The sequence below is a fragment of the Poecile atricapillus genome, chromosome W (genome assembly GCF_030490865.1).
Source record: "Poecile atricapillus isolate bPoeAtr1 chromosome W, bPoeAtr1.hap1, whole genome shotgun sequence".
Classification (NCBI taxonomy): Eukaryota; Metazoa; Chordata; class Aves; order Passeriformes; family Paridae; genus Poecile; species Poecile atricapillus.
The window spans coordinates 61342395-61366608 of NC_081288.1; the positions used below are offsets into that span (position 1 = coordinate 61342395).

At 40.4% G+C, this 24214-nt stretch overlaps 1 protein-coding gene across 1 annotated transcript in view; it reads left to right on the top strand.

Annotated features, from left to right (window-relative positions):
• The window catches only part of LOC131592218 (cadherin EGF LAG seven-pass G-type receptor 1-like), a 163781-nt gene that overhangs the window by 132817 nt on the left and 6750 nt on the right, over positions 1-24214 (top strand). The window contains exons 19-29 of the mRNA XM_058863598.1: positions 1400-1583; positions 4254-4397; positions 5573-5774; positions 6090-6257; positions 8842-8968; positions 9344-9544; positions 12917-13091; positions 18756-18868; positions 20137-20216; positions 21752-21878; positions 23791-23916. Of these exons, the coding sequence (XP_058719581.1) occupies positions 1400-1583; positions 4254-4397; positions 5573-5774; positions 6090-6257; positions 8842-8968; positions 9344-9544; positions 12917-13091; positions 18756-18868; positions 20137-20216; positions 21752-21878; positions 23791-23916 (1647 nt within the window). The remainder of the gene's footprint in view (positions 1-1399; positions 1584-4253; positions 4398-5572; positions 5775-6089; positions 6258-8841; positions 8969-9343; positions 9545-12916; positions 13092-18755; positions 18869-20136; positions 20217-21751; positions 21879-23790; positions 23917-24214) is intronic.

Sequence of the window (24214 nt, forward strand, 5' to 3'; positions counted from 1 at the left end):
GTTCTTGAAAAGGAACTTCATTTCTAGCATGTTTTGTTAAGTAGAAATACGAACAATAAGCAAAAAAAAATTGGTTTGGAAATGTGTGCTTTAATTTATTGTTCTCTGCACTTGGCATTGAAATTCATACAGATGATGTTTTCAAGAACTCCCTAAATATTTTAGGATAGGTCAGGAATTTGAAAACTAACGAGTACAGCTCATGAATAAAAGGAGGTAACATCCTAGGCTGAGGAAGCACAAGGGGAGAAGGATTTTTTTTTTATAGTCCCACACAGACGCCTGAAAAATAGATAATAAAAAACCATAAATAATGTTCACAAACATGGAGGAGGCCTGGTACCAAGTACAGTATGTTCCCCCTGCATTCCTGGGAACCATGTTGTGTTTCTCACCCTAGATAAGGGTGGTCATATTGGGAGTCTCTTTTAGCTCAGATCCATGCTTGCAGCCTCAGACAATACAGACAGGATACAGACAGCTCGTTCGAAATGAAGCCTAAATATTTGTCTTGGCTATTTTAGAGCTTATGTTGATTAATTCCTACCATCATTTACACCAATTTTTCCTTAGTTAAGAATTAGGTTTTGTTACAACAACATAGTTCTTATGTACACCAAGATTAAAAACTTCTTAGCATGTTTCTCATTTAAGCCATTTTGCACTCTCTTTTGGAGTCAGTCTCCTTCCATTCAGCCTGAGGGTCCCTTTGCATATTTTTCTAAGAAAGGGCCAAAGATTCAGGTCCTCAGATAGAAATGCCTTTTTAATACCATTTTTAAGCAACGTAAAAATGGGGAGACAATAACATGATTTAAGTTTTCTTATGTATTTTCAGGTTAGTTTATGCAAGTTAATACTCACTTTTATCATTCTTCACACTATAAGTTGTCTTCGTTATTTAGGAAACAAAGTAAAAGAAAAAATTAAAGTAAAAGAGGAAGTGATATTTCTATCCATGGCTTTCTTTTGTTTTTCAACAAAAAAACATTATTTTGATTTCTCTGGGGAAGTTCTTCAGTGTACCTGCAAAGAGCTGTGCTTTTCATATGTCTGATCTCTCAGGAACAGGGAAAACACAGATGGGTTTTCCTCCTGCATTTTCTTGCTCGATTTCCTGTCATTAGGGGGAAGAGAGTAGGCAGTTCTCTTACAGTCTCCAATTTTGGCTTACTTTTTTGTAAAAGTTTGGAGGGTTTTGCTTTACATGACCAAAAAACCTCTGGGTGAGTAACTGGTGTGCACATTTTTATATGGCTGCAGTAGAACATGCCTGCATTAAATATTTCATTATACAGTCACTTGAGGCAGTAGGCCATTTCAATCATTTTCAATACTTCTCACTTGAAACCCAGCTCTGTGTTTGCTTCATAATTTAGACTTGTACTTTATTTCTCAGAATATTATCAAAGTGGGTAGTGCTTTACTGGACCCTGGCAACAAGGAGCACTGGGAGCAAATTCAGCGAACGGAGGGTGGCACTGCTCACCTACTCAGGCACTATGAGGAATATTTCAACAATGTGGCCCAGAACATGAAAAGAACCTACCTGAGACCTTTTGTCATTGTTGCCACTAACATGAGTGAGTATCTGTGTTGAAAACTGCCATTTTTTTTGAGTCTTAAAAATGTGCTGGATAGAGGTGCTAGTTATTTGTTTTAATTGTACCCACTGAGAAAAATCATTGCATTAGTTTCTGATCCATTGAGCCTTGATCCATATCTTTCTGTTGCCATTGGGGCCTCCTGGGAGATGGCTGATCTGTTTTGCCTCTGGACCATGCCACTGCTCCATGTGGCTTTTTGTTGCAGTCAAAGCAGTGTAGAGATAGAAGGAAGGACTAAGTTTGTAAATAAAGGTAATGCCTTTTGAGACCAACTAGTATAGGTGAATGTAGTAGATCTCATTTTTGGAGGAATCATACCAACACCATCTGAAGAATTACTGCAATATAAAAAAAAGTAACCCTACTATTGATTTTATTACATATTATTAATCTACTTGCATAGGTGTAGGCTGCCCAGGGAGGTGGTGGAAGTGCCAGCCCTGGAGATGTTCAAGAAGCAACTGGAAGTGGCATTTAGTGCTGTGGTCTAGTTGCCAGGGTAATAATCCATTAAAGGTTGCATTGAATCTTATACATCTTTTCCAACCTAGATGATTCTGTGATTATACCTCTGATTTTCACATGCTTTCTAACCCAGAACCTATCCAGAAAATAATCATCTGTAGAGATTATTGTATTGAAAGGTATTTTCACAGAATCACAAATCCTTCAAACGCCATCCCAGTCTTGCAAAACACCTAATCAGAGCAAAATCCATGGGATCCAAAATATCCAGAATGAGTCTAAACTGAGAAGGAAACATCAGACATACCAAGACACCTTCCGCACCTATCACAGGAAATTTCTCCTCTGACAAGTAGCAGCTCCTGCACTTTGGACTGTGATGTATTTCATGGACATCCCTGCAGTGCATATGCAGGTGAAGCACAGCAACCACAGCCTGGTCAGCTTATTTCCCCATTTTCTCCCCTGCCCTCTGTAATTTTCTTCCCAGCTACACCCAGTCTGCGTTGAGGGGGTGTTGGTGATAGTCCTGCTCTGAGTGGGAGGTGAGATGGAGCTGTTGCTGACCTTCAGGAGTCCCTCACAAGAGGCATTGCTATTTGCTTTTTCTTTCAGAAGTGCTCTAAACTGTATCAGCCTGAACTTGTGTTAAGCTTTTCAAGCTGTTGCTTTTATTTCAGATATGAAGAAGGTTTATGTGCCAAAAGTTTGTCTTATTTTCCTAACTACACCTGCTGTTATAATAAGAATTTGAATTGGCTACAAACCTTGTCCCAGGAATGCTTTATGTTCACAATCACGGGGGCAGAAAATCAAAGGCATAAGGCAGTCAAGTTACAAAGGCTGTACCATCCTGCATCAATGGGGCACAGATTATTCTTGAGCTAAGCCAAACTGAAACACTTTGATTTTTCTTTAATAAACCAAAACTGAAATACTTTATTATGATTCAGGACTTTGAGAATCAAAATATTTTTACTTCATACTCAGGAAAAAAGTGTGACCTTTAGCCCAGCTGAACTGAGATGAAAACAAACCCCAGAATTTCTTGCAGGTTGTAAATCATGATTTTTTTTCAACCAGTTCTTCCTGTGTAAAAGGTGTGGGCTTGAGAGGGATGAGGCAACTCTGGCCTGAAAGAGGTCTGTTTTCTTTTGAACAGTTTTTCCAGCTGAACATGGTAATAGAGTTTCCTAATGGCTCATCTGGGAATTAGTTAGAAACTAGGAAAGGAATGGGAATTTGCAGGTCTTAACATGGATATTTCTTCATACAGAAATTTGCAGAGGATCACACCTTTTGGTGTAGGGTCACCCCCAGGACATGTAAACTGGCACTCAGTGACTTGTTTCAAATGAGAAAGTTAAAGCAAACTCAACTGCTTTTAAGTATTTTGGCAGTTAAACAGGCAGAGATGATGAAGTAAGCTAGGGAGGAACTGCCAGTGGAGGACTAAGGAGTAGTCCCAGATAAAATGCATCTTATTTTCTTTGGTCAGCTGACTTTGCAATCCAGCAGATGTATGTTTTTGAAGCAGTAGATTTAGTCTTCCCATTAAAAAGCAGGTCTAAAATTGGAGCATGCAGCACACAGTGGAGCAAGCCAGCAGCACTTGGAGGAACTCTGTGAAGCAGCAGCATTCACTGAACAGCAGCCAGGGAAAAGCCTCTGTGAAACCCCAGCCAGCTGCTGCTGGAGAAGTACCAGCAAAGGGATCTACCTCGAGATGGATATTAGGAAAAATTTCCTCACTGAAAAAATTCTCAGGCATTGAAACAGGCAGCCCAGGGAAGTCACCATCCCTGAAGGTATTTAAGCCATGTAGATGTGGCTCTTGGAGCCATGGTTTAGTGCTGGACCTGGTGGTGCTGAGTTCAACTTGATCTTGGAGTTCTTTTCCAACTTAAACAATTTTATGATTTTTTATTTCCAATATTTGCAGTAGTGTTTTTGTAGTATGAGATGCCATCTTGCGAATTCCTTTCCAGTGAACACTAAATGTATAATTTGATAAATGTTACATAATGCTGACACATACACTTTTAGTTATCATAGAAGGTGTTAATGAAAGAAAAAAATTACTTTCCATTTTGGGATTTAAATTTTAACCTGCATTGTGCAATCATTTTAACCTTTCAATAATATTTCACTGTGGTGATGGGAAACTTTTATCCCCCCCAGTTATTGCTGTTGACATCTTTGACAAGTCTAATTTCACGGGAGCCAGAATACCACGATTTCATGAGATTAAAGAAGATTACCCAAAAGATCTGGAGTCATCTGTTGTCTTCCCTGATACTTTATTCAGACCTTCAGAAAGGAAAGGTAAAACCCTTCTGCTGCTGTTTGATGAGCAATTATGGGCAGCTCGCAGGGAGCGGGATTGATCCCCAGGGAGCAGAGTGGTACGAGGGTGACAGCAGGGTGACCGTCTGTGCGAGTGAACATTATTTAGGGATGGAGCAGCTGTGCATACTTCTGAGGCATTTTGCCTGCCGGCAGTGATGGAGGCATGGTGGGCTGTGGGACTGGCTGTACCTGTCTGTCAGGTCTCGCCTGCAGCCCCTCAAAGCCCTGTCAAAGCAGGAGAAATGCTCTGCCTCTGTTCCCACCAGGATAGGATGGGATGGCTGCCCAGCGCCTGCAGTCCCACAGCCGTCTTCCTCCAGTCCCTGCAGGGACGGAAGGAGGTGCTGTGAGAGATGGAGAACCCAAATCTGGGAGCAGAGAGAGGTGTTATCAGAACTAGGCAGCAATGAAGAAGTCTTGAGCTGGGTGATAAGGGAAAATACATGGGAGAGTACCTGCTTCCCAGTCTTTGAAGTACCCCAGGATTGTTGCAAAACACCACAAGGTTTTTTGGGCAAAGGGAGAGAGGGTAACTCAAAGTTCAATACTTGTACCATGGCTGAATGTCTTCTGAATAGGGAAATAGTAACTCTTCTGAAAATAATACATAATAAGATTATACAGCTTTATGACTTTTTGCTTAGAAACAGAGTATCTGTCCCTATGATTCTGTAAGAAAAAAAGGGAATGGTAATTTTAAGATAATCTTCCAAAACTGAAAGTTCATTAAATGACTGATTTATCAGGGAGAAATCTTATTTGAGTAGCTGGTGTATTCATAAATACTAGTTTTGCCATTTAGAAAGGTACATGAAATTTAACAGCATGCATAATGTTTTAACGTTCTCCTTAAGTTATGCATGGGGCACTTATATACTTATGGACCTTTTAGCTTAGAAATTGCTTATTTTATAGCTAGACTAAATGGCTTTTCACTGTTCAATGTTTATTTGATTATCAGCTATATAACTGTGAATTGTGCAAAATTTTATTAAAAATATCGAATATAACATTAGGAGCATGCTGAGTGCTCTAAGCCTGGAGTTGCAACTACTCTAATATTATTGTATCTTGGCAAAGCAAAATTACCAGTTTAAATGGTAGCTCTGAAGCTATGTGCAAAGAATTTAATATTTGTGTTAATTCCATAGCAGTGCCTACAATGAAACCTTCAAATCAGAAAATACCCTCTAAGTTGAACAGTGATGTGTTAAGCCCTGAGAGTGCTTTTGCAAAGAGAAAGAAGCGACATCCGGACATTGAGACACATCATACTGTTGCCATGGTCATTATCTATCGATCCCTGGGACACCTCCTGCCTGAAAACTATGATCCTGACAGAAGGAGCTTGAGGTAAACTTCAGACCTGTTTGTGAATTTAGATCACTTCTTCTACTCTCTGAATGCATGGGGGAGACAGTTGCTTTTATACCGGCCAGGTGTCATCAGTGCTGCTGTTCTCACTGCAGTATTGTCTCATGTCCTCCAGCACACTGTGGGAGAATTACTATGCCAGAAGTGCTAGCAGTTTTTGGAAACACATCTGTATGGAAGGCTGATGGTATGCCTGCCTCACTTTCTGAGCAGAAGCAACTGGAAGTCTTCTATTTGCAGATTGTAGCTTTGCATTTTGATGTGTGGATCACTGCAGTTTTTCTCCTTGTGCAGATTGCCAAATCGCCCTATCATCAACACACCTGTAGTGAGCACAGCCATTCACAGTGATGGGGAGTTTCCTCCCAACCTGGTGGAAAAGCCCATCATAGTGGAGTATGCCATGCTGGAAACAGAGGAGAGAACAAAGCCTGTCTGTGTCTTCTGGAATCACTCCATCACGTATGTCTGCTGCTTGTTTTAGGGGCTGTGAGTGACAACTGTCTGAGTAGCAAGAAAGTCCTGCCTGGGAAGATAATTCTGAAGGAAACCCTGTCTTGGTCTGTCTATTCAATTGACAACTGGTTTTTGGTGGAATAGAGCCATGTAGTCATTTCCCACCAACCTGTGAAAAATTAAAGTAATTATGATAACTCCTCAAACAAAGGATTAGCCATGTGATTTCTAAGAAACACAGTGCTGTCATGTCTTTCTGCAGGGTTCATTTTCACCCAGAAATAATAAATCTCACAATTTCATTGTATTTTCCCATGCTTTTTTGCCCACAGATGTATGTCTGGACAGGCATGGTCTGACTCCAGTGTCTGAATTCATGGCTTGTCTGAAATCTTTAAGTCAGGATTTTCAGGAGATGATTCAGCTCTTCCATGGGCTGAATCTTCTCTTGTAACACTCTAGTGACTATGGACAGGGTAGATACCCTTGGTGCCTTAGCCAGGGCCAGTGCAGAAAATTACGAAACCAAATCTTCATTTTGGTAGAAATGAGGACTGAGGTTTTGCAGATAAAATTAGGAGTAAAGATTATGAATTTCTGAATCACAATTTTTTGAATCAAATGTCAGTGCAAAGGCAGTTGCACTGGTAAGCAACTCAAGTTTCATTTCATCAGCTATTGCTTTCATTTGTTTTAGTGAAAAATTGGAGGGAGAGAAAATACCTTCTTTGGAGTATTAAACCTTTTCAGTTTATGGAAAGTAATTGTCACACAGAAGCAGGATATAAGGAGAAAGTACTTGACTCTCTAGGAGGAAAGTGTTAGGAAGAAGATGAAATGTTCTGAAAATGGTTCATTTAGGTCTTTTGTATTCAGTAAAGTTTAAGATAAAGACATCTTTTTCTTGAAAATGAGAAAAATTATATGAGCTGGAACTGTATATGCTGATGTTTCATTGGTTTTATGGTATTGTGGAAACAGCATAGTCCTGTTGGAGATATTTCAAGAGTGTGAATAAAACAAAAGAAAATGTTTTGAGAGTTAACCACATTCATATTATGCTTTCACCATATTGTAACTATTACATATATATTGCAATTTCCAGCTACAAACCCAGGTACATGGTGAGAGGATGATATGGTCTGCCCAGGGGAAGGGGAATAGCTGTTACTTGTTTCCTAACAGCACAAAAACTCTAGTAAACCTATGGAAAAATCCAGTAAAAGGCAATATCCTGTGTTGGAAATAAAACAGCAAACTAAGTTAGGGAATGTCTGCTTCCTAGTTAAAGGCTTCAGGAGATTATGTCATTTAAAGAATCGAAGATACAACAGAAATCTCTTATGTTCACAGTAATAAGCTCTTCCATTTGCCCACATGTGAGGTAGTGTTTTTGCTTGTATGCACTCTGTCAAACTGCTGATTGTGAGGGAATTGGAAGTCCTTTTCCATAAATTTTTAAACATTGTTTGAGCTTGAATAACTCATTAGCTCTAAAGTGATTCATCTGTTAGCTATTCGCTGGCAGCTTCAGTGGCATTGTTATCTGTGTTATATATTCCTACAGCCACAATTGAAAAGCAGCTCTTACATGGCACGTAATGAAAGAGCTTTTAGAAAGAGAGAGTACTTTTTGAGAAAAAGTGATATTAAAATTTAACAAATATTTTATTGCTGAAAGAAAAAGTGGTCTTGTCATATCTAATTGAAAAATCTTTCAGTAACAGCAAGACTATTTTTATTACTCATTATCTTCAGAATAGAATAATTAATATTGACACAAAATAATTTCTGAAGTCACTGAAGTTAACCATAACTGCACAAGGAAGAATTTTTAGGCAGCAGTTCCTCCCTATTATATAAAAGATATAAAATAATATGATATGATATAATATAATATAATATAATATAATATAATATAATATAATATAATATAATATAATATAATATAATATAATATAATATAATATAATATAATATAATATAATATAATATAATATAATATAATATAATATAATATAATATAATATAATATAATATCTATTGTATATATTATATATTATATAAATGAATAATAAAATATAATATATTAATGTAAGAGATCTTATATGAAATGTTATTGATTAGAGAAGGTTTTAACCTTTTCTTGTGTACTTTTCAGAGGAACTCCATAATGATATCATATTATTGCTGAAACTTATTTCACATGACTCAAAAACATGTGTCCCTCTGTGGTTCAGGTATATTTACCTTGGTTACAGACATTTTGTTTGGTGCAATCTCTTTCCCATATTGGTTGTATGGTCACTGACTCTCAAGCAAATTTTTTTTTTTTTTTTTTGTAAATTCAGAACAGACTGTTATAAACTCACAAAATCTGGGCATCAAAGCCATCTGTCTTATCAGAAACTATTTCAACTGAAGACCTTTTTAATTTGATGATACCCTTTCAGGCAGATGACAACTATTAATAATTCTGTCCTGGTATCTGCAGTCCTCTCTGGTTGTGCAGCACAAGCTGCCACAGAGGGCAGTGGAAGGTAAGGGGAGGTGAGAGGATGGTGCTCAGAAATGCCTTTTTTCCCCACAGGATTGGCGGGACAGGTGCCTGGTCCTCCAGAGGGTGTGAGCTGTTTTCCAGAAATCAGAGCCATATCTCTTGCCAGTGCAACCATATAACCAGCTTTGCTGTCCTGATGGACATTTCTAAACGAGAGGTGGGTGATATCAGGCTCATGATTTTTGGAGACTTTGGTTTTCAAGGTCTTTGACTCAGAGCTTGAGCTTTGTGTGTGACTCAGGGCATAGCTAGTAGATTAATCCCAGTGTCAGGAGTGTGTTGCCCATACCTGACAGTACCTGCCACTGGTTTTGCTGAAAGGAGCTGGTTGGTGCATCCTCTGGGTGCTGCCCATACACACTTAACGTGTTTAGCAGCTAAAGAGGTGGCATCATCCGCTCCTGTTGGCCCCTAAGTAAATCTGAATATTGGCTCAGTAGTAATGAAAACATTGGCATTCTGAGTAATAGATTTGATTGGAGGAAGAAGAAGGGAAAACCCCAAGAGTCCCTGTCAATCTGTCTTTCTACAGAATGGGGAGGTGCTTCCTCTGAAGATCGTCACTTACACAACCGTCTCCATCTCACTGGCGGCTTTGCTGATCACCTTCATTTTGCTGGTCCTGATCCGCACACTGCGTTCCAACTTGCACAGTATCCACAAAAACCTGGTGGCTGCCCTGTTCTTTTCTGAGCTTGTGTTTCTTATTGGAATCAACCAGACTGAAAACCCGGTAAGACTTACTCTGTGTTCATTGCTAGAGTTGTTCTCAAGTTTAAATCAGGGGGTTCATATTGCAGCTTTTACCTTCTTCCATCTGTTTCACTTTCTCTTCTTTTTGGCTTCTTTTTGCCTTCAACTCTTGAAAAACATCTGATTTTTAGTATATTCATGTGTGGCTGATATCATTAATACCAATGGCAGGCAATAGGACTATGTCCTATTTTCAGAGAATATATGACAGCAGCCCTATTGGAAGTTTATCCCAGGAACTGAACCTTGAATACTGACTTCTTCCTTCCTTTCCATCAGTATGTTTTCTGTCTTGCTTTGTCTGTTCAGTGGAAGGCTCTCCAGTTTCTCCTGCAGCAGGTACCTCCCAAGCCCAAATGGTTCCTGGTGTTGATTCACAGGTTGTCAGCCATGTGCTGCTGGTCAGGTGCTAAATATGCGCCTTGTACACCCACTGGCCATTCTGGAGAAGCCACTTGCCAGGCATGGGACAGCTTGCTAGATCCAAGATTCAGTAGGAGACCTGTCAGTTTGCTTTGTGCCTTCCAGACACAGTGATTGCTGGCTTCAGCCCATCATACCTGTTGACAGAGCTTAGTGCAAGATCTCCAGCACTGTGCATGTCATGAAATGCAAGTTATGAATAGACTGAGTATGAAATAGATATAAACTGCACATGAAGTGTGTGTATTCTGTACTTGAGACCTATTGCTCTCTTAACCATGTGGCATTTTATGTAGTCTTGCTGCAATTTCTTAGTAGCACCAAAAGCCATGTATGCCATTCAGACAGGTGAGAGACAGACAAGGGCTCCAGCACTGCCAGGCTGCACAGACACCTGTGCCAAGCAAGCTGGACATAGATGGGGGGGTAACATGCAATAAAAAGTATGTCCTTAATAAATAGGAAAAATATTCAAAATGTTACTTTAGGGATTATCTGAACACTGTGAAGAAAATTTATCTTCTAGAAATCCATTGCTGTACAAGTTTCAATCTATTTTTTGAGAGGGAAGTAAAGTGAGATCAAAACAAAACAACAACAGAAAAGTCATGCGTATTTCACATTGTCCAAGCAGCAGATATAGGAGAATATGCCTACATTCAATGAATATCATCCACCATCATGGTAGTGACATCATGGTGCCTAAACACACAGCCTCATTTGCTATATAATTTAATCCTACACTGTCGCTCTGGCTTCTAATGTCCACTTGAGCTATAATATCTTAAAATATTTTAAAAAGTATCTGACCTTGACTAATTTCAGCTTCCAGTAACTGAGTGCTGACAAGAACTTTTCCTAGTAAATTTGAGAGACCTCTCTTATAAAAATTGTCTTGCCAAGAAACCTGTGTTTAATAATATTTATTTTGGAAAACTATATTAAACTAAGCTGCTGAAATTATTAAATTTCTAAGATTCAGGTTAGTCTGTTGAGTTTTTTTCTTCTTCTCCCACTTTACCTTTTGAAAAATTGTGAATGCCAAACTGTCATTAAAGCTTTCCAGCTGGTTGCATCACTTCCAATCCCATATACCAATATTCCCCTTTACGAGGAACTCAGGTCCTTTACCTGCTGCTGTGGTGAGATCTTCTGCAGTGACCTGCCCTCTGGGTTATGGTCTTATGTCATGTGTGAACTTGTGTTGTCTTTGTTTCATTATATAAATGTTTGCCTACTGAAACAACTTTGCTGAAAGGAGCTCACTTTGCCAATTGATACACAGCACTCCGTGTAACTTGACCTTTCCCATGCCTTGCTGAGCACACCACTCATTTTTCACTGCATTTCACTACAAAGGGGTTTATACTCTTTCAGTTCTCCAACATATCTACTGAGGAGTTGGGGCCCAATTCCACATCCCTACAGAATTTTACCAAAAATTATGCAGTAAATGATGGCTCCTCATTTCCAGATTCCTTTCATAGTATCATGAAGCACCAAGCAGAGGTTTATAAAAGCAGTAAAACAGTTCATTACATCAATACTACAAATCCTAATGGTTGTACTTGGTGAGATTGTTCTCTTTTGCTCCTTCTCGTTTTCCTGCTTTGGGGCTCATGATGTGATCACGTCCTGTAGTGTTAGCAGGACTCAAAGAAACAGCCCAAACCTTCAAACCATTTACAAAGATCTTTAATTTACAGAATGTATTTCATACAGCAGAAAGCTGCTCCTTACAGCCTACCCAGTCAATTTGAGAAGGCAGGAGGGCTCTAAGCCATGTCTGCTTGAGACAATTATTCATCTGTCTGTATGGAATGAGAGTTGTCTAACGAGTCATGCACTGATGAACATAAAGAGGTAAAGAATGCTGGAGCACAAATAATGCTGTGCTGCTTGGCATCCAGCCTGGCTTTTATGGGTTTCTGTAAATTAACAGTCACATTTCTGGGTGAGGTTTTAATCTTTCCCTGGACTATTGATAGAAAGTGATTTATATCCTCTCTTTTTTCTTACCTGAAAAAAGTAATGTTCAGGGCAGCACTATACTCATAAGCATGTGAGAATAGGAACAAGAAAAACACTACTTACATAGAGAGAAGAAAGATGGTTTATTTAGTGAGCCACATTTTCAATAACACTTGATGTTATAAGAACGCTGGTGTGGTAAGTGAATCCAGAAAGTTGGCGGTCTTTGTATGGTTCTTTTGCTCAGCAAAGAGGTTAAATGTACATTAAACAGGGAAATGTACATTTCTGAGCATTACACCATGAAAAACCACTAAAAAGTCATGCCAAAGTCTCAAAGCAGGGTCAGTGCTGCATGGGAACAAAAGGTTACAAAACACAATGTAAAACATTTTCAAACAAAAACTGAATGGTTGCACAAAGTTCTCTTAATTCAAGCTTATCAACAGATCCTTGGCAAAATCCTTTGTTTGGCTTCTGAAAGGAGAAGGTTAATTGCAAGTTTAAAATAAAGGTGTTGGATTCTTGTTTTCACTCATCAAACTGTTAAGTTGGGAGACAAAATTGGTTATATATTACAGAAATGCTAGTATCTGAAGGTCATAGGTTTCAAGGTGGCTATTTGATCACAAAGATGACTTCATCTACCAGTTTTCCCATTATAGCTGTTACTTTTAGTCACACTGTGAATCTGGTCTCTGGTTTCAGCAGGTCCTTAATTTTTGCTGCTCTCAGCCTGACAGAGCTTAGTGATCCAGTTTACTTTAAAAAAGCAAAATCTTTCACGGTATGAGCAGCTCTTCTTAAACTCTGAAAAAATTTAATTTAAGGCAGTATATTTGTTCTGCCAAAATCTTTTTATTACACTTGCCATTAACTACTCGGGGGGGAACCAGTGACTCACCAGGTTGTGATTCAGAAGAGCAACTCTAATTTCCCTGCCCTCTCCCTTCTGCAGTTTGTGTGTACTGTGATTGCCATCCTCCTGCATTATTTCTACATGAGCACCTTTGCATGGATGTTTGTGGAGCAGCTCCACATCTACCGGATGCTGACGGAAGTGAGGAACATCAACTTCGGGCACATGCGGTTCTACTACGTTGTTGGCTGGGGCATTCCTGCCATCATAACAGGTACTCTCAACCACCCCACAAAAGCTTGGTTACCCTGCCACCTTCACTGGCCAGGTTCAGGGGTGTTACCCCATCATCCCAGACAGCTATGGGTGTTTTCCTGAACCACGGCAGCACCAAGCCATGTCTAGCAGAAGTCAGCCTGAATTTGGCAGATCTGTGTACCAAATGTCTGTTACTCCAGCTGAATTGATACTGATGCTTATCCAATAACCGAAACATAACTGCACAGATTAAATCAGTATTTGGTAACGCAGCTTGGGAATAACAGTATTTTAACAACTTTCCAATAGCTTTCAGAAATTTTCTTTCCCTGTGCTGGTACCTCAGATATGGACACAAGGTCTCTCAGAGGTAATTGCAGTGGCTTCAGAAGCAGTGCTGCCCACCCATAGAACATTACTGCCCTTCACTGGACATTCCCACTGCCTACTCTCAGCCTGCAGTAAATACTTCCTGAAGGGAATTTCTGTTTATTTGGCATAAAACCAAGCTGGTTTTACTTAATTTCAGATACAAAGGCTGTAACTTCCAGTTGAGGAAAAGTAATGAAAAACTGGAGGCAGTAATCTTTTAAATCGATCCAGAGTGATCTACGGGAGCACATCCATCTCTGCCCTCACCATGCTTATTTTTGCCATAGACATTTCCAGCGTTACCCTAAGCACACAGGGCTGTGTTAATTCAAGCAGACAGCTCCTCAGGAACTGTGCTTCACAGAGCAGTTGGAGTGGGGTTTTTTGGTTCAACTGTTTCAGCATGTATCTGTTGCCATATGGGAAATCAAATCATAGGCAGGCAGTTAACTTTTTTCTGATTAGTTTTATTTTTACAGATAATATCATACTGTCAGCAATGGCAGAGATTTAGATGTCTCTGAGATCAAACAAATAGCTATCACTCATGTACATTTGCAAAAATATTATGGGACAGGTTATATTTAAAAATATGTACTTGTTCTTTTTTCTGTGTGTTTTAAGAAAGTGTTATACCAAATCACAGCATAGGATGGTACAGGTTAATTTTCAGGGAGCTGGTAAATTTTTCCATATCATTTTGTGCCTAAGTAATTTCTGCTTCTATCAGTTTATGGTAGAAAGCACAGCCCAGAAGGCTCTGCCATTTTAGATGTACCCCAGACATTTAAAATATAAATTGTCCTTGAACTTCTGAAGCATTTCAGACCTATGTGACTTTTATCAGTACATACAGGACTATTGCAGTATTTTCAGCAATACTGAAGTGCAGTCATATATTTGGCAGCATCATTTCTAGCAGAAAAGAAGTATCATTAAATAACAAAAACCAATTACATTTCAGAACTCATTATCTTTAGAAGAATTTTGTTGGAGGGGGTTTCTGCTTCAGGTTTACTTTCTCTCCTGAAATCTAAATTAATTCAGACCTTCTCAACAGCAGTATTATGCAATTTAAATATCACAAGCATATAATTTCTACATTTTTCTACTTAGATATTGTTCTCTGTGACATGGGACTACTTTGCACTTTTAAAACTTTCCAGGTTATGTCCTGCAATTTAATCTCTGAATCTACTGAATTTGCAGTTCTGTTTAAATGAAAAGTCAGATTCCTATTACTGAGAAAGTCAGGGGATTTTGTGAAGTGAGGGATAAAGAAAATTAAGCCTTTAGTTTGCTCTTCCAGGCTTATAAATCATCTGAAGAAAAAATTGTTTCATCATAAATAGCACAATGTAGGATTTCTTGCCTCTAGAGAACTTGTTAATGTACATATTTTAAATAAGCTTCTTTATAAATTTTAATTTATAAACAGTAAAAAGGTTCCAACTTCATAACATGAATCCTAAACATTATTTAAATTTCTTTATGAGGGAAGGATTGTTTATTTTTCTTAATAATGGTATAGTCTAGATATGGGAAGAAATTTTAGTCTTGGAACATGCAGAGGACTTTTTTATTTTAAAGATAAATACCATTTCATCTTCAGCATAGCTATCCTGAGAGGGGGGGAAAAAAACCAAACAAATGAAAACTACAGTAGCAGTGGATTTTTTTATATTATTCTTTTCTACTTTCTATGCTCAAACTGATATTCATTTCAAGCTGGGACATAGTGGTCCTAAGGTATCTGTGATGGGACCAAGCTACTTGAAGAGAACCTTGGCCTTTAGAGGGGGATAAAACTTAGTAAAATGCTTACTGAGGAGCACTCCAACCACAAGAACCACACTTAATTACAGCATAGAAATGCAAATTTCCAGGTATAAGAATAGAAGTTGGAAGAAGGCTTACAGCTATGAGAAGAGTGGATCTGGAATAGTCCTCCACTGGGAGTGATAGTGGAACATTTTAAATTTGCTTTAAGCTTGCTCATTTAAAGTGTAGTTTGATCCATCTTGGAGAGGGATTTTATAACTTCCTTGCCACAGGAGCAAAGGGCTGGATTTGGCACGCAGCAAGCCCCCCCCCCCAGTTCTGCCTGTCTTCCTGGCAGCACGCTAACTGCTTCACATATGTGTGCAGCAACTGCTTTGCCATGGAGACTGCAGCGCTCGTGTTGAAACAGGTTCTTAAGCAGCACTAAAACCAATATCCCCCAGAAACTGGCACTTTTCAAATCCTAAGCAAAGCAATGAACCAAGAGAGAGCTGAGGCTGCCCCACAGCTGCCCGAGTCACACATGTCCGCTGAGCCCTCAGGAGCTCAGAAGGGTCAAGCCATGCCCCTCCTGCAGCCCTTGGCACACTGCTGTGTGTGTGCTGGGGATGGGTGCTGGTCCCCACAGGACTCTTGGCCTTAGGACCAGCCCCAGTTCCTGCAAATGTCAGCAAGGTATCACTCAGCCTACACACTCAGTCTGTTAAGGGCAGCCAGGCTGCAGTATTTAACTGATGTGCTAAAATATTTCTCAGTACTTCATTGCATTGGCTTCATTCTGCCTTTGAGTAAAGTGTTATTTCACATGTTGTTGACTGCAGTAATATTTGAACCATGTACCTGAGGACTGCAATTTGCCCCACTTGTTTAATGGAGAACTTTAGGGTAGGATTTTGAGAGTGAAAAAATGTTGCTGTCTGCCAATTAGTCATAGGCCAGAGTCCCATTAATGGGGAAATCCAGTCCTGGGAAACAGAGTGTGTCTATGGAATTACATCTGTATAAAATCCTTTATGGTCCCTTAATCATTTATGGCTAATTCTTTCTGGATGGCAACTGCGGAAGGGGGTGGTGGAAGGGCCAATGGGAGCAGGAAGGGAGACTAGTCCTATCTCATTCCACATTTCAGTGAAAACAGATCCAATATCCACTGCTTTGCCAAATAGTCAGTTTGGTTTTCATAGACCATAGACCTGTACCAGATGTGAATATTGGCTGTGGGCCAGTTCTAAGCAGCAAGAGTGAAATGCAGCTACCTTTCCCTTTCTCAAGCATACCTTTCATCAAAGCCTGCGGGCTTCAGTTCAAAAAAAGATGACTCCTAATGCACATGAGCCCTCCTTGCAGAGAGCAGCACTGCCGTCAGCCTTGGCTGCCTCTTGAGACAGGACATACGCTCTTCGCAATAGGTTCCCCCCATGCCCAGACAACATGCTGCAGCCACCTGCCATATGTCACTGGCCACAGGCCTCACAGGCATCAGATTCTGTGTCCTGAAGAAGGAAGGTCTGTGCAGACAGGGTATGCTTGCCTCAAAATAGGGAAAGGGTCTTTGCACAGGAATTAGCAGGGCCCATTAAAAGAGCTTTAAACTAGGTTTGAAGGTGGAAAGGGATAAAACCAAGCTCACTAGAGGCAACTGAGGGCAGAAAGCCAGTGTTTGTGGGATAGTGTTCTAGTGAGTCCTTCCGTCTGCTGTCCTTCCGTCTGCTATCTCAGTGGAGGCAGGGGTTGGAGATCCGTGTGGCAGCAAAGACACAGATGTGTCTGTGTTAGAAACCATAGTTACCTGTCTTAGGGGGTGTTTTGACTGTCTAGAGCTTGACGTTGGTGATAAAAGAGTTGAGTGCTTATGGGTAAGAATCATCAGGAAGGACAAGACAGATACCACAGTGGGAATATATTTTAGACCATTCAACCAGGATGAGGAGGCAGAGGAAATATTTTACAAGCAGCCGGGAGAAGTCTCACCATCGCTAGTCCTTGTTCCTGTGAGGGACTTCAGCTTAACAGGTATCTGCTGGGAATACAAGACAGCAGAAGAATGTCCAGGAGGTTCCTGGAGTGTGTGGAAGAGAACTTGCTTATGCGGCTGATGAGTGAGCCAGCAAAGGGAGATACCCCACTGGACCTGTTCATTGTGAGCAGAGGAGGACTGGTGGGTGATGTGATGGCTGGAGAGTGTCTTGGACAGAGTGATACAAAAAGAAAGTTTTCAGTTCTCTTAGAAGTAAGGTGGGGATTCAGCAGAACTTCCACCTGGGACTTCCACAAGGCTGACTTTGGCCTGTTTAGAGGCCTAACTCACAAAGTCCCTTGGGAGGCAGTCATGAAGGGCAAAGGAGTCCAGGAAAGCTGAACATTCCTCAAGCAGGAGCTCCTAAAGGCACGGGAGCAGGCCATCCCCATGTGTAAACCAATGGGGAAGATCAGCCTGGATGAAGAGGGAGCTTTTGCTGGAACCAAGGTAAAATGGAGGAAAAGGCAGGAGCTCAGGAGGACTGAAAGGGTGTTGTGATCATCTCCCTGTACTTGGCACTGGTGAAGCCACACTGCGAATCACTTCCGTTTTGGAGCCCTCACTACAGGGAAGACTGGAAAGAAGGAAGATTGAGGTGCTGGAGCAAGTCCAAAAGGAGCTGATGATGGGTCTGGAATGCAAGTCTGATCTGGAGCAGCTTAGGGAGCTGCGGGTGTTTAGCCCAGAGAAAAGAAATCTCAGGGGACACCTTATCTGAAAGGTCTTTTCCAACCTAAACAGTTCTATGGTTGTATGATTTTGCAGGTCAAAGGCAAATCCCAGTCCATCACCATGTAGGCGAGGTGTAGGTCACCTAGTCAGACAGCATTGTAAATCAGCAGGTGAATGTAGGGCTCAGAGACCCCCTTGGAATTGACCAGGTTTTGAAAAATAAAATAATAAAAGGTGTGGTTTTAACTCAATTGCCTTGGGGCATTAACTCCATTTCAGACAGTGCCAAAAGCGAGGTGAGGTACCTGGGATGGCAGTTCAAAATTAATCCCACCTGAGCTCAAGCAGTTAACTCCCATAAGTTCCCAGGTTCCTTTGTCTCTGATGTTATTTTGGTGACAGCAAGTTAAAAATGCACTTTTTTTTTTCGTAGCATAGACATCTCCTCAGTTATGATTCATGTCATTCTGCTGCAGAGGCTTATTGAAATTCCTCAACATGTCACTCACCCTCAAGGCTCACACTGTGTGAGAATGACTATAAAACTATGCTGAAACAGAATTAATTTGGGACTTGCGTTTGTTGTCATTTTTATGTAGCTGAACTTTGTTCTAGTTGGCAAAACTCAGAGTATTGTTTGATATGAAGTGACCAGGACGAAGATTTTGATTTATTAAAAGTTTTATTTTGATTTATTTAAGTTTTATTTCAGTTTTTACCTTCACAGAATTTTCTGTTGAATAAATTTTGCCATGATAATTTTATTTATTTAAAACTACATTTAGTTATAGGCAGCACCTCTCTGATTTACTTTTTCTCCATTTTGTGACACAGGGCTTGCTGTTGGTCTGGATCCACAAGGCTATGGGAATCCTGATTTCTGCTGGCTGTCTGTCCATGACACCCTGATCTGGAGTTTTGCTGGGCCCATTGTAATGGTTGTTGTTGTAAGTAGGGGGAGGTGGCACCCAGAACTGTCTCTTCTTTACTGCTGCCTTTTCTCGTAAGTTTTCTCCAACAGTAGTCAGGCAAAGCAACCACATTCTTTACATTTGAAACAAATGTACTCGAGCTTGCATCTTTTGCTTAAATAGAAAAGTCATGAGATAAGCTCCTGGAAATCAGAGGGCTGCTTGCCTGTACAAAGATTGCTTGTGGAGCCGTAGCTATGTGGCCAGATATCTATTTCTCACTTGCCTTGTTCCATTTTTGAAGGGTTGATTTGTGAGATTAGTAAACAAATTGACAAAATGAGCCATAACAAATCACTTTATCCAGAAGTCCTAAAGGAATATTAAATATTTCCACTTTCAGGAATTTAAAAGAATGGGCTGCTGTTTAACTTTTCCCTTACAGCTTCTCCCTGAAAGTAACCAGAAGACAAATATTCATGGTTTGATTCTTATCTTGAATACCAAATGCAAGTTCTGGTCTCCTCACCTCAAAAAGTAGACCTGGAAGCAGTATGGGTTATGCTCACAAGTCATCAGAGACATGGGAAAGCCCCCACTGGAGGACCAACAGGTGGACTAGGAGTCTTAAGCCTAGAGAAATGAAAGCTGCAGAGAAGGGAAGAAGGAGGAGTCTCTAATAGTGTGTTTGTCTGGAGAAAATGGCTGTGGACTCAACCATTCAAGGTCTTTTCCAACAGAAGGAGTAGCAGGAGGCAGCAGATCTAGCAGAAACAGGACAATGGCAGTAGTAAAACTCTATATGGTTTTCAAAAATGAACGATGGGACAAATTCTCAGCATTAATGTTCACTACAAGTGATTAAGTACAAATGCACCACCAACCTAGTACATCCCAGCTGACATGGAAATCGGTGGAGACTGGAGTTTTATTCAGAGTAATTATCGCTGTATGCTCAGCTAGAAGATATTCCTGAATTCTGGTTTGACCTAACTGGAACAAGGCGCTGGGCTGAGATAGACATTGGTTTGGACAAGGACAGCCATTCTTGAGTTTTTATCTTTCTCTCAAGCATTTTGCTCAGAGTTGTCTTACTGAGTTTCATCCAGATCAAGTGCCAGGATGTCCTTGACTATGTTGCCTTGAAACAAGGTGAATCCTGGAATTTAGAGACCTGTCAGTTGAACAAAAAGTATTCCTGGTGCCACAAACCATTTTAGGATAAAATTTGCATTGTTATTGAAAATAGAACTGTAACAAATACACAGAAAGAATCCATGCTGTTATTTCAATTTCTCTTTCAGATAAACACTGTCATCTTTATACTAGCAATGAAAGCATCATGCAGACGAAGGCAACGTTCATTTGAAAAAACAGGAGTCATGTAAGTTTGAGTTCAAAAACCTCTAGAAGTTCTGACTAGAAATAATAAAAGACAGAATTGCCTAAAATCGAGTTTTGGAGCAGGAAATAATGGTTTTTTGGAGGAGAGTGTTGGTAGAGGCAATTGGAGCTGCTTCACCCCGCCCACTTCTGGAGTTCTCTTGGAGAACCTGTAAAACTTCCACCATGCTGCTGTGCACCATCAAGTGTAGTCAGGAGAAGGGAGAAGAAAAAGATCTGTCCTCCAGGTGGTATCACTGCAGTCCTTCCAGATCTCTCATAGTCTCTACTACACTGTCACTTCACCTCTGCCCATGGCATGCCCAGGTGGACATAATTCTGTGTCTCCCTGTGCTTCTCCATGGCTCAGAAAGGTCTCCCCTCTCAAGTGTCTGGGTTACCAGCTGTGTCATGGCAGAGACCCACTGACATTCCCATGCTGAGGGCCAGCCTCCCTGCATCCCATGCTCGGTGGGATGAGAGCATCACAAGTTGCAACCTGCCACCTTCCTGAGCTGCTGTGATAGCCTGTTCTCATTAACATCTGTTTTGCCCAAAGCTCAGAATTTACCTGTGAACTCAAATGGGATTAGCTAGTGGCAGTATAGCCCCGTAGGTTCTTTTATTTCTAACAAGATAGCTGTATGAGATTTGTGGCAGCAAATGGCTGCTTTTCATTATTTTTTTCCACTCTGGCTGTAGGGTGCTGCATACACATTGGCATGGTTTTTCCACCCCTGATGTCCCCGGAGCTAGACTTTATGGTTCTCTGAACCCTAACACTAACACTAAGCTTAATAAAAACCAGAATCTGAGGCTCCCCTTATGCAACATGGGTGGCCCAGTTAATAAAAGTGTGGAAGGAGCAATATTGGTGCAGTGCCATGCTCCCCTTGGCATGCCCTTTCCAGCCCCAGTTTCCATGCAGCTAGCAGCTTTGTGCATTCTGAACCCTGACTCCAATAGTGTGAATAGTTGTGGATGATGTCTGTCTAAATCTCCCTAAACCAAGGAGTATAATTGCTGCCTAATGGAAGCAATTTTACTCATAATATAAAACTTTTGCCACTAGATTTGTTTTTGTCTTTTGAAAGTGTCTGTGGAAATTGCATCTTTGAGCAAACAAATATTCCCTGAGCCCTCAATCCAAAACCTTGGGTCATAATGTTGGGAAGGAATGTGAGAGTGAAGCTGACAAACTGAAATGAGACGGACATGGCTATTTACTGCCCAGATGTGTTCCTCAGAATCATCAAGGCTGAACAGCATGGGCTTGTAAAACAGTTAGATTTGTTTGAAGAAAGTCTTGGAAATGAACTTGGAAATAAATCACTTTTTTAACATGAACATGCTAAACTGTGGAGTATTGCTGTGAGAGAATTGGAAACTGGGAGCTTGTGAACACTGTTCTAATTTTCCCAAAGGGCTTTTCCACTTGCCAAGTTGTTGGGCACATAACACCATCCATGGGGAGAAGCTGGGCTGTTCTCTTGTATCCCATCACGCTGCAAATATCCGTCTGTGTTTGCTTCACAGCTCTGTGCTGCGGACGGCGTTCCTGCTCCTGCTGCTTATCAGTGCCACGTGGCTGCTGGGGCTCATGGCAGTCAACAGCGACGTCATGACATTTCACTATCTCTTTGCCATTTTCAGCTGCCTGCAGGTAAGCTGGGTAGCATCTTGTCTATGGTAGACGTTGGTGAGCACACTGCCACACCCAGACCTCCAAAAACCTGCTCAATATGAGCTAGCTTAAGAAAAATAGAGATCTCAAGGGCAATTGTTGCTTTCTCTTCTCAAGGAGAGGGTTCTGTTCACCAAAACTATAATTTTGAGTAATTATGTCTCTCACTTTCAGTCATTCTGAAGGTAAATGCAGTACCATAGTAACCTGTGACAGTAGGCAGTTATACCTCTGTCTTTCAAGAGACAGTCTTTGTTACTGTGTTCTGTGTGATTCTTGTTAAGTCATTCTGTTGCTATCACGAGCAAGAGACTGCTATATTTCATCCAGAGTCAATTGCTCCAAGTTCAAGGCTGTCACAAATTAAGTTACTGTTTAAAGAAATGAAACAAATAAGGATTTTCAAATATAATGTGAGTTGTATTAGGGTTTTCCTGGGTTGCCTGTCCCAGTTTACACAGTTGTTGATTAAAGATGCAGAAAATACTTATTTGTGGGAGACCTGGCATGGAAGTAGTCCCAGAGCTTCATGTGGTCACAATTTGAATGTGACCAAGGATGACAGTAATTGCCCTAGCAGGTGCCTGCAGTACTAAAGCAGCTACTGCAGGACACTCAGCTGCAGCACAGCAGCCACAACTTGCAGCTACAGAGAAAACAAAGTCTGATGGGTCTCCTTTGGAGATGGCTGTCAGTGCCCTGGAAGCACAGCAGATAGGTCAGCCTGGAGCAAGGTGATTTTGCCACTGCAACTAGTGTGCTCTGAAACAATTGCACCAACTCAGGCTGTAAAACCAGGCTTCCATAAATCTAAAATAAAATTAAACTAAACATAAACCTGATGAGGGGGACAAAGGTCAGCAACTGGAATTCTCCAAACTTGCCCAGGGAGGTACAGTGGTATGTGATATTTCACATCACTGCCTTCTTTGAACCTGTATTTTTAAAGAGACATTTATGTGAATTTTATTAATGAATAATCTCAAAGTGCTAGCACCAGCTAAGATCACATTTGATTGAATGTTAAGAAAGTGAGCTTGAAGTTTAAAGTTACTCTAAGTCAATTGCTTTGGCTGAAATCATGAAATTCAGGCTTCTTATGATGTTGGTACAGCTGCAACTTCATGAGTATTGGCTTTTCTATACTGTGTGTCCAACCAAAGTTGATAACAATTTGGCAGCTGCATTAATTCCCTCAGAGCGAGTACATCTGAAGGCACACACATGTGTGTGCCCTGCCCCCAGAAAAAGCTGTTAATGTGTGTTCCTGGCAGCCAACAACTGCCCAGCCCTGGGGACTTTACTGATTTTCCCACCAGAGGTATTGCTAAAACAAGGAACTTAGGCGACAAAAGTTGGGACCTCTCTGCACCCGGTACCTCTTCACATCTCCCAAGGCCTTCTAAAATTCTCATAGATGCAGTATTAAAGGCAACTTTCACAGAAGTTGCCTATTTTCAGAGGCTTTCACTAAAGCCTGTGATATTTTTCATGTGCTGCTATTGATTTTTTTCTCATCATCTGTGTAAAAGCTCCAAAATCCCAAATTCTAAAATCTCTGCAATGTTTTCTAGTGGAACATTGAGGTTCCCTTTGGATTTCTTCCCAAATCAAACTGTGCTCTGTAAATTCTAGAGAAACACATATAGTCGGTATTTTCCCAGGCCTTTAATGCACATTTGAACTTGGAATCAAACTATGAAGAAGTGGTAGGAGGTCAGTCAATGCCATTTCAGTCAAGAAAGAAAATAGTTATTGCTTTTGAAATACACTGTAATGGACTGCAAACTAGAATTCAGGGGTTGTTTCAAAATGGGTGGTCTCTAATACCCATTTTTGCAATGTGGTAGTAGTGAAGAATTTACATTTTCCTCTCTCTAAAATTATCCAGGGGCTGTTCATTTTCTTCTTCCACTGCATATTTAACAAAGAAGTGAGAAAGCACTTGAAGAACACTTTAACTGGAAAGAAACCTCTTCCAGATGATTCCACTGCAACAAGAGCTACATTGTTAACTGTAAGAAAAAAAGCATTGGGATTAAAAACATCCTCTTGCTGGTAGAATTTACCTAAAATAAACTTATAGGTGGCTTGTCTGTAATTAAGTGAACTGAATGATTGCTTTCAGTGAATTGTACAAAGATTACTGATGGCTTCTCTCGAAAATTTGGATTATTATTATTTTAATTTAAACATTTGAGAGAAAATAATTATTTTCCCTGGCATCAAAACCCATTTTGTTCTTTGAAACTTAATACATTTGTGGGTAACATGAACTTCTGGAAGGATCATTCACTATTGCTTTATGTCCTTTT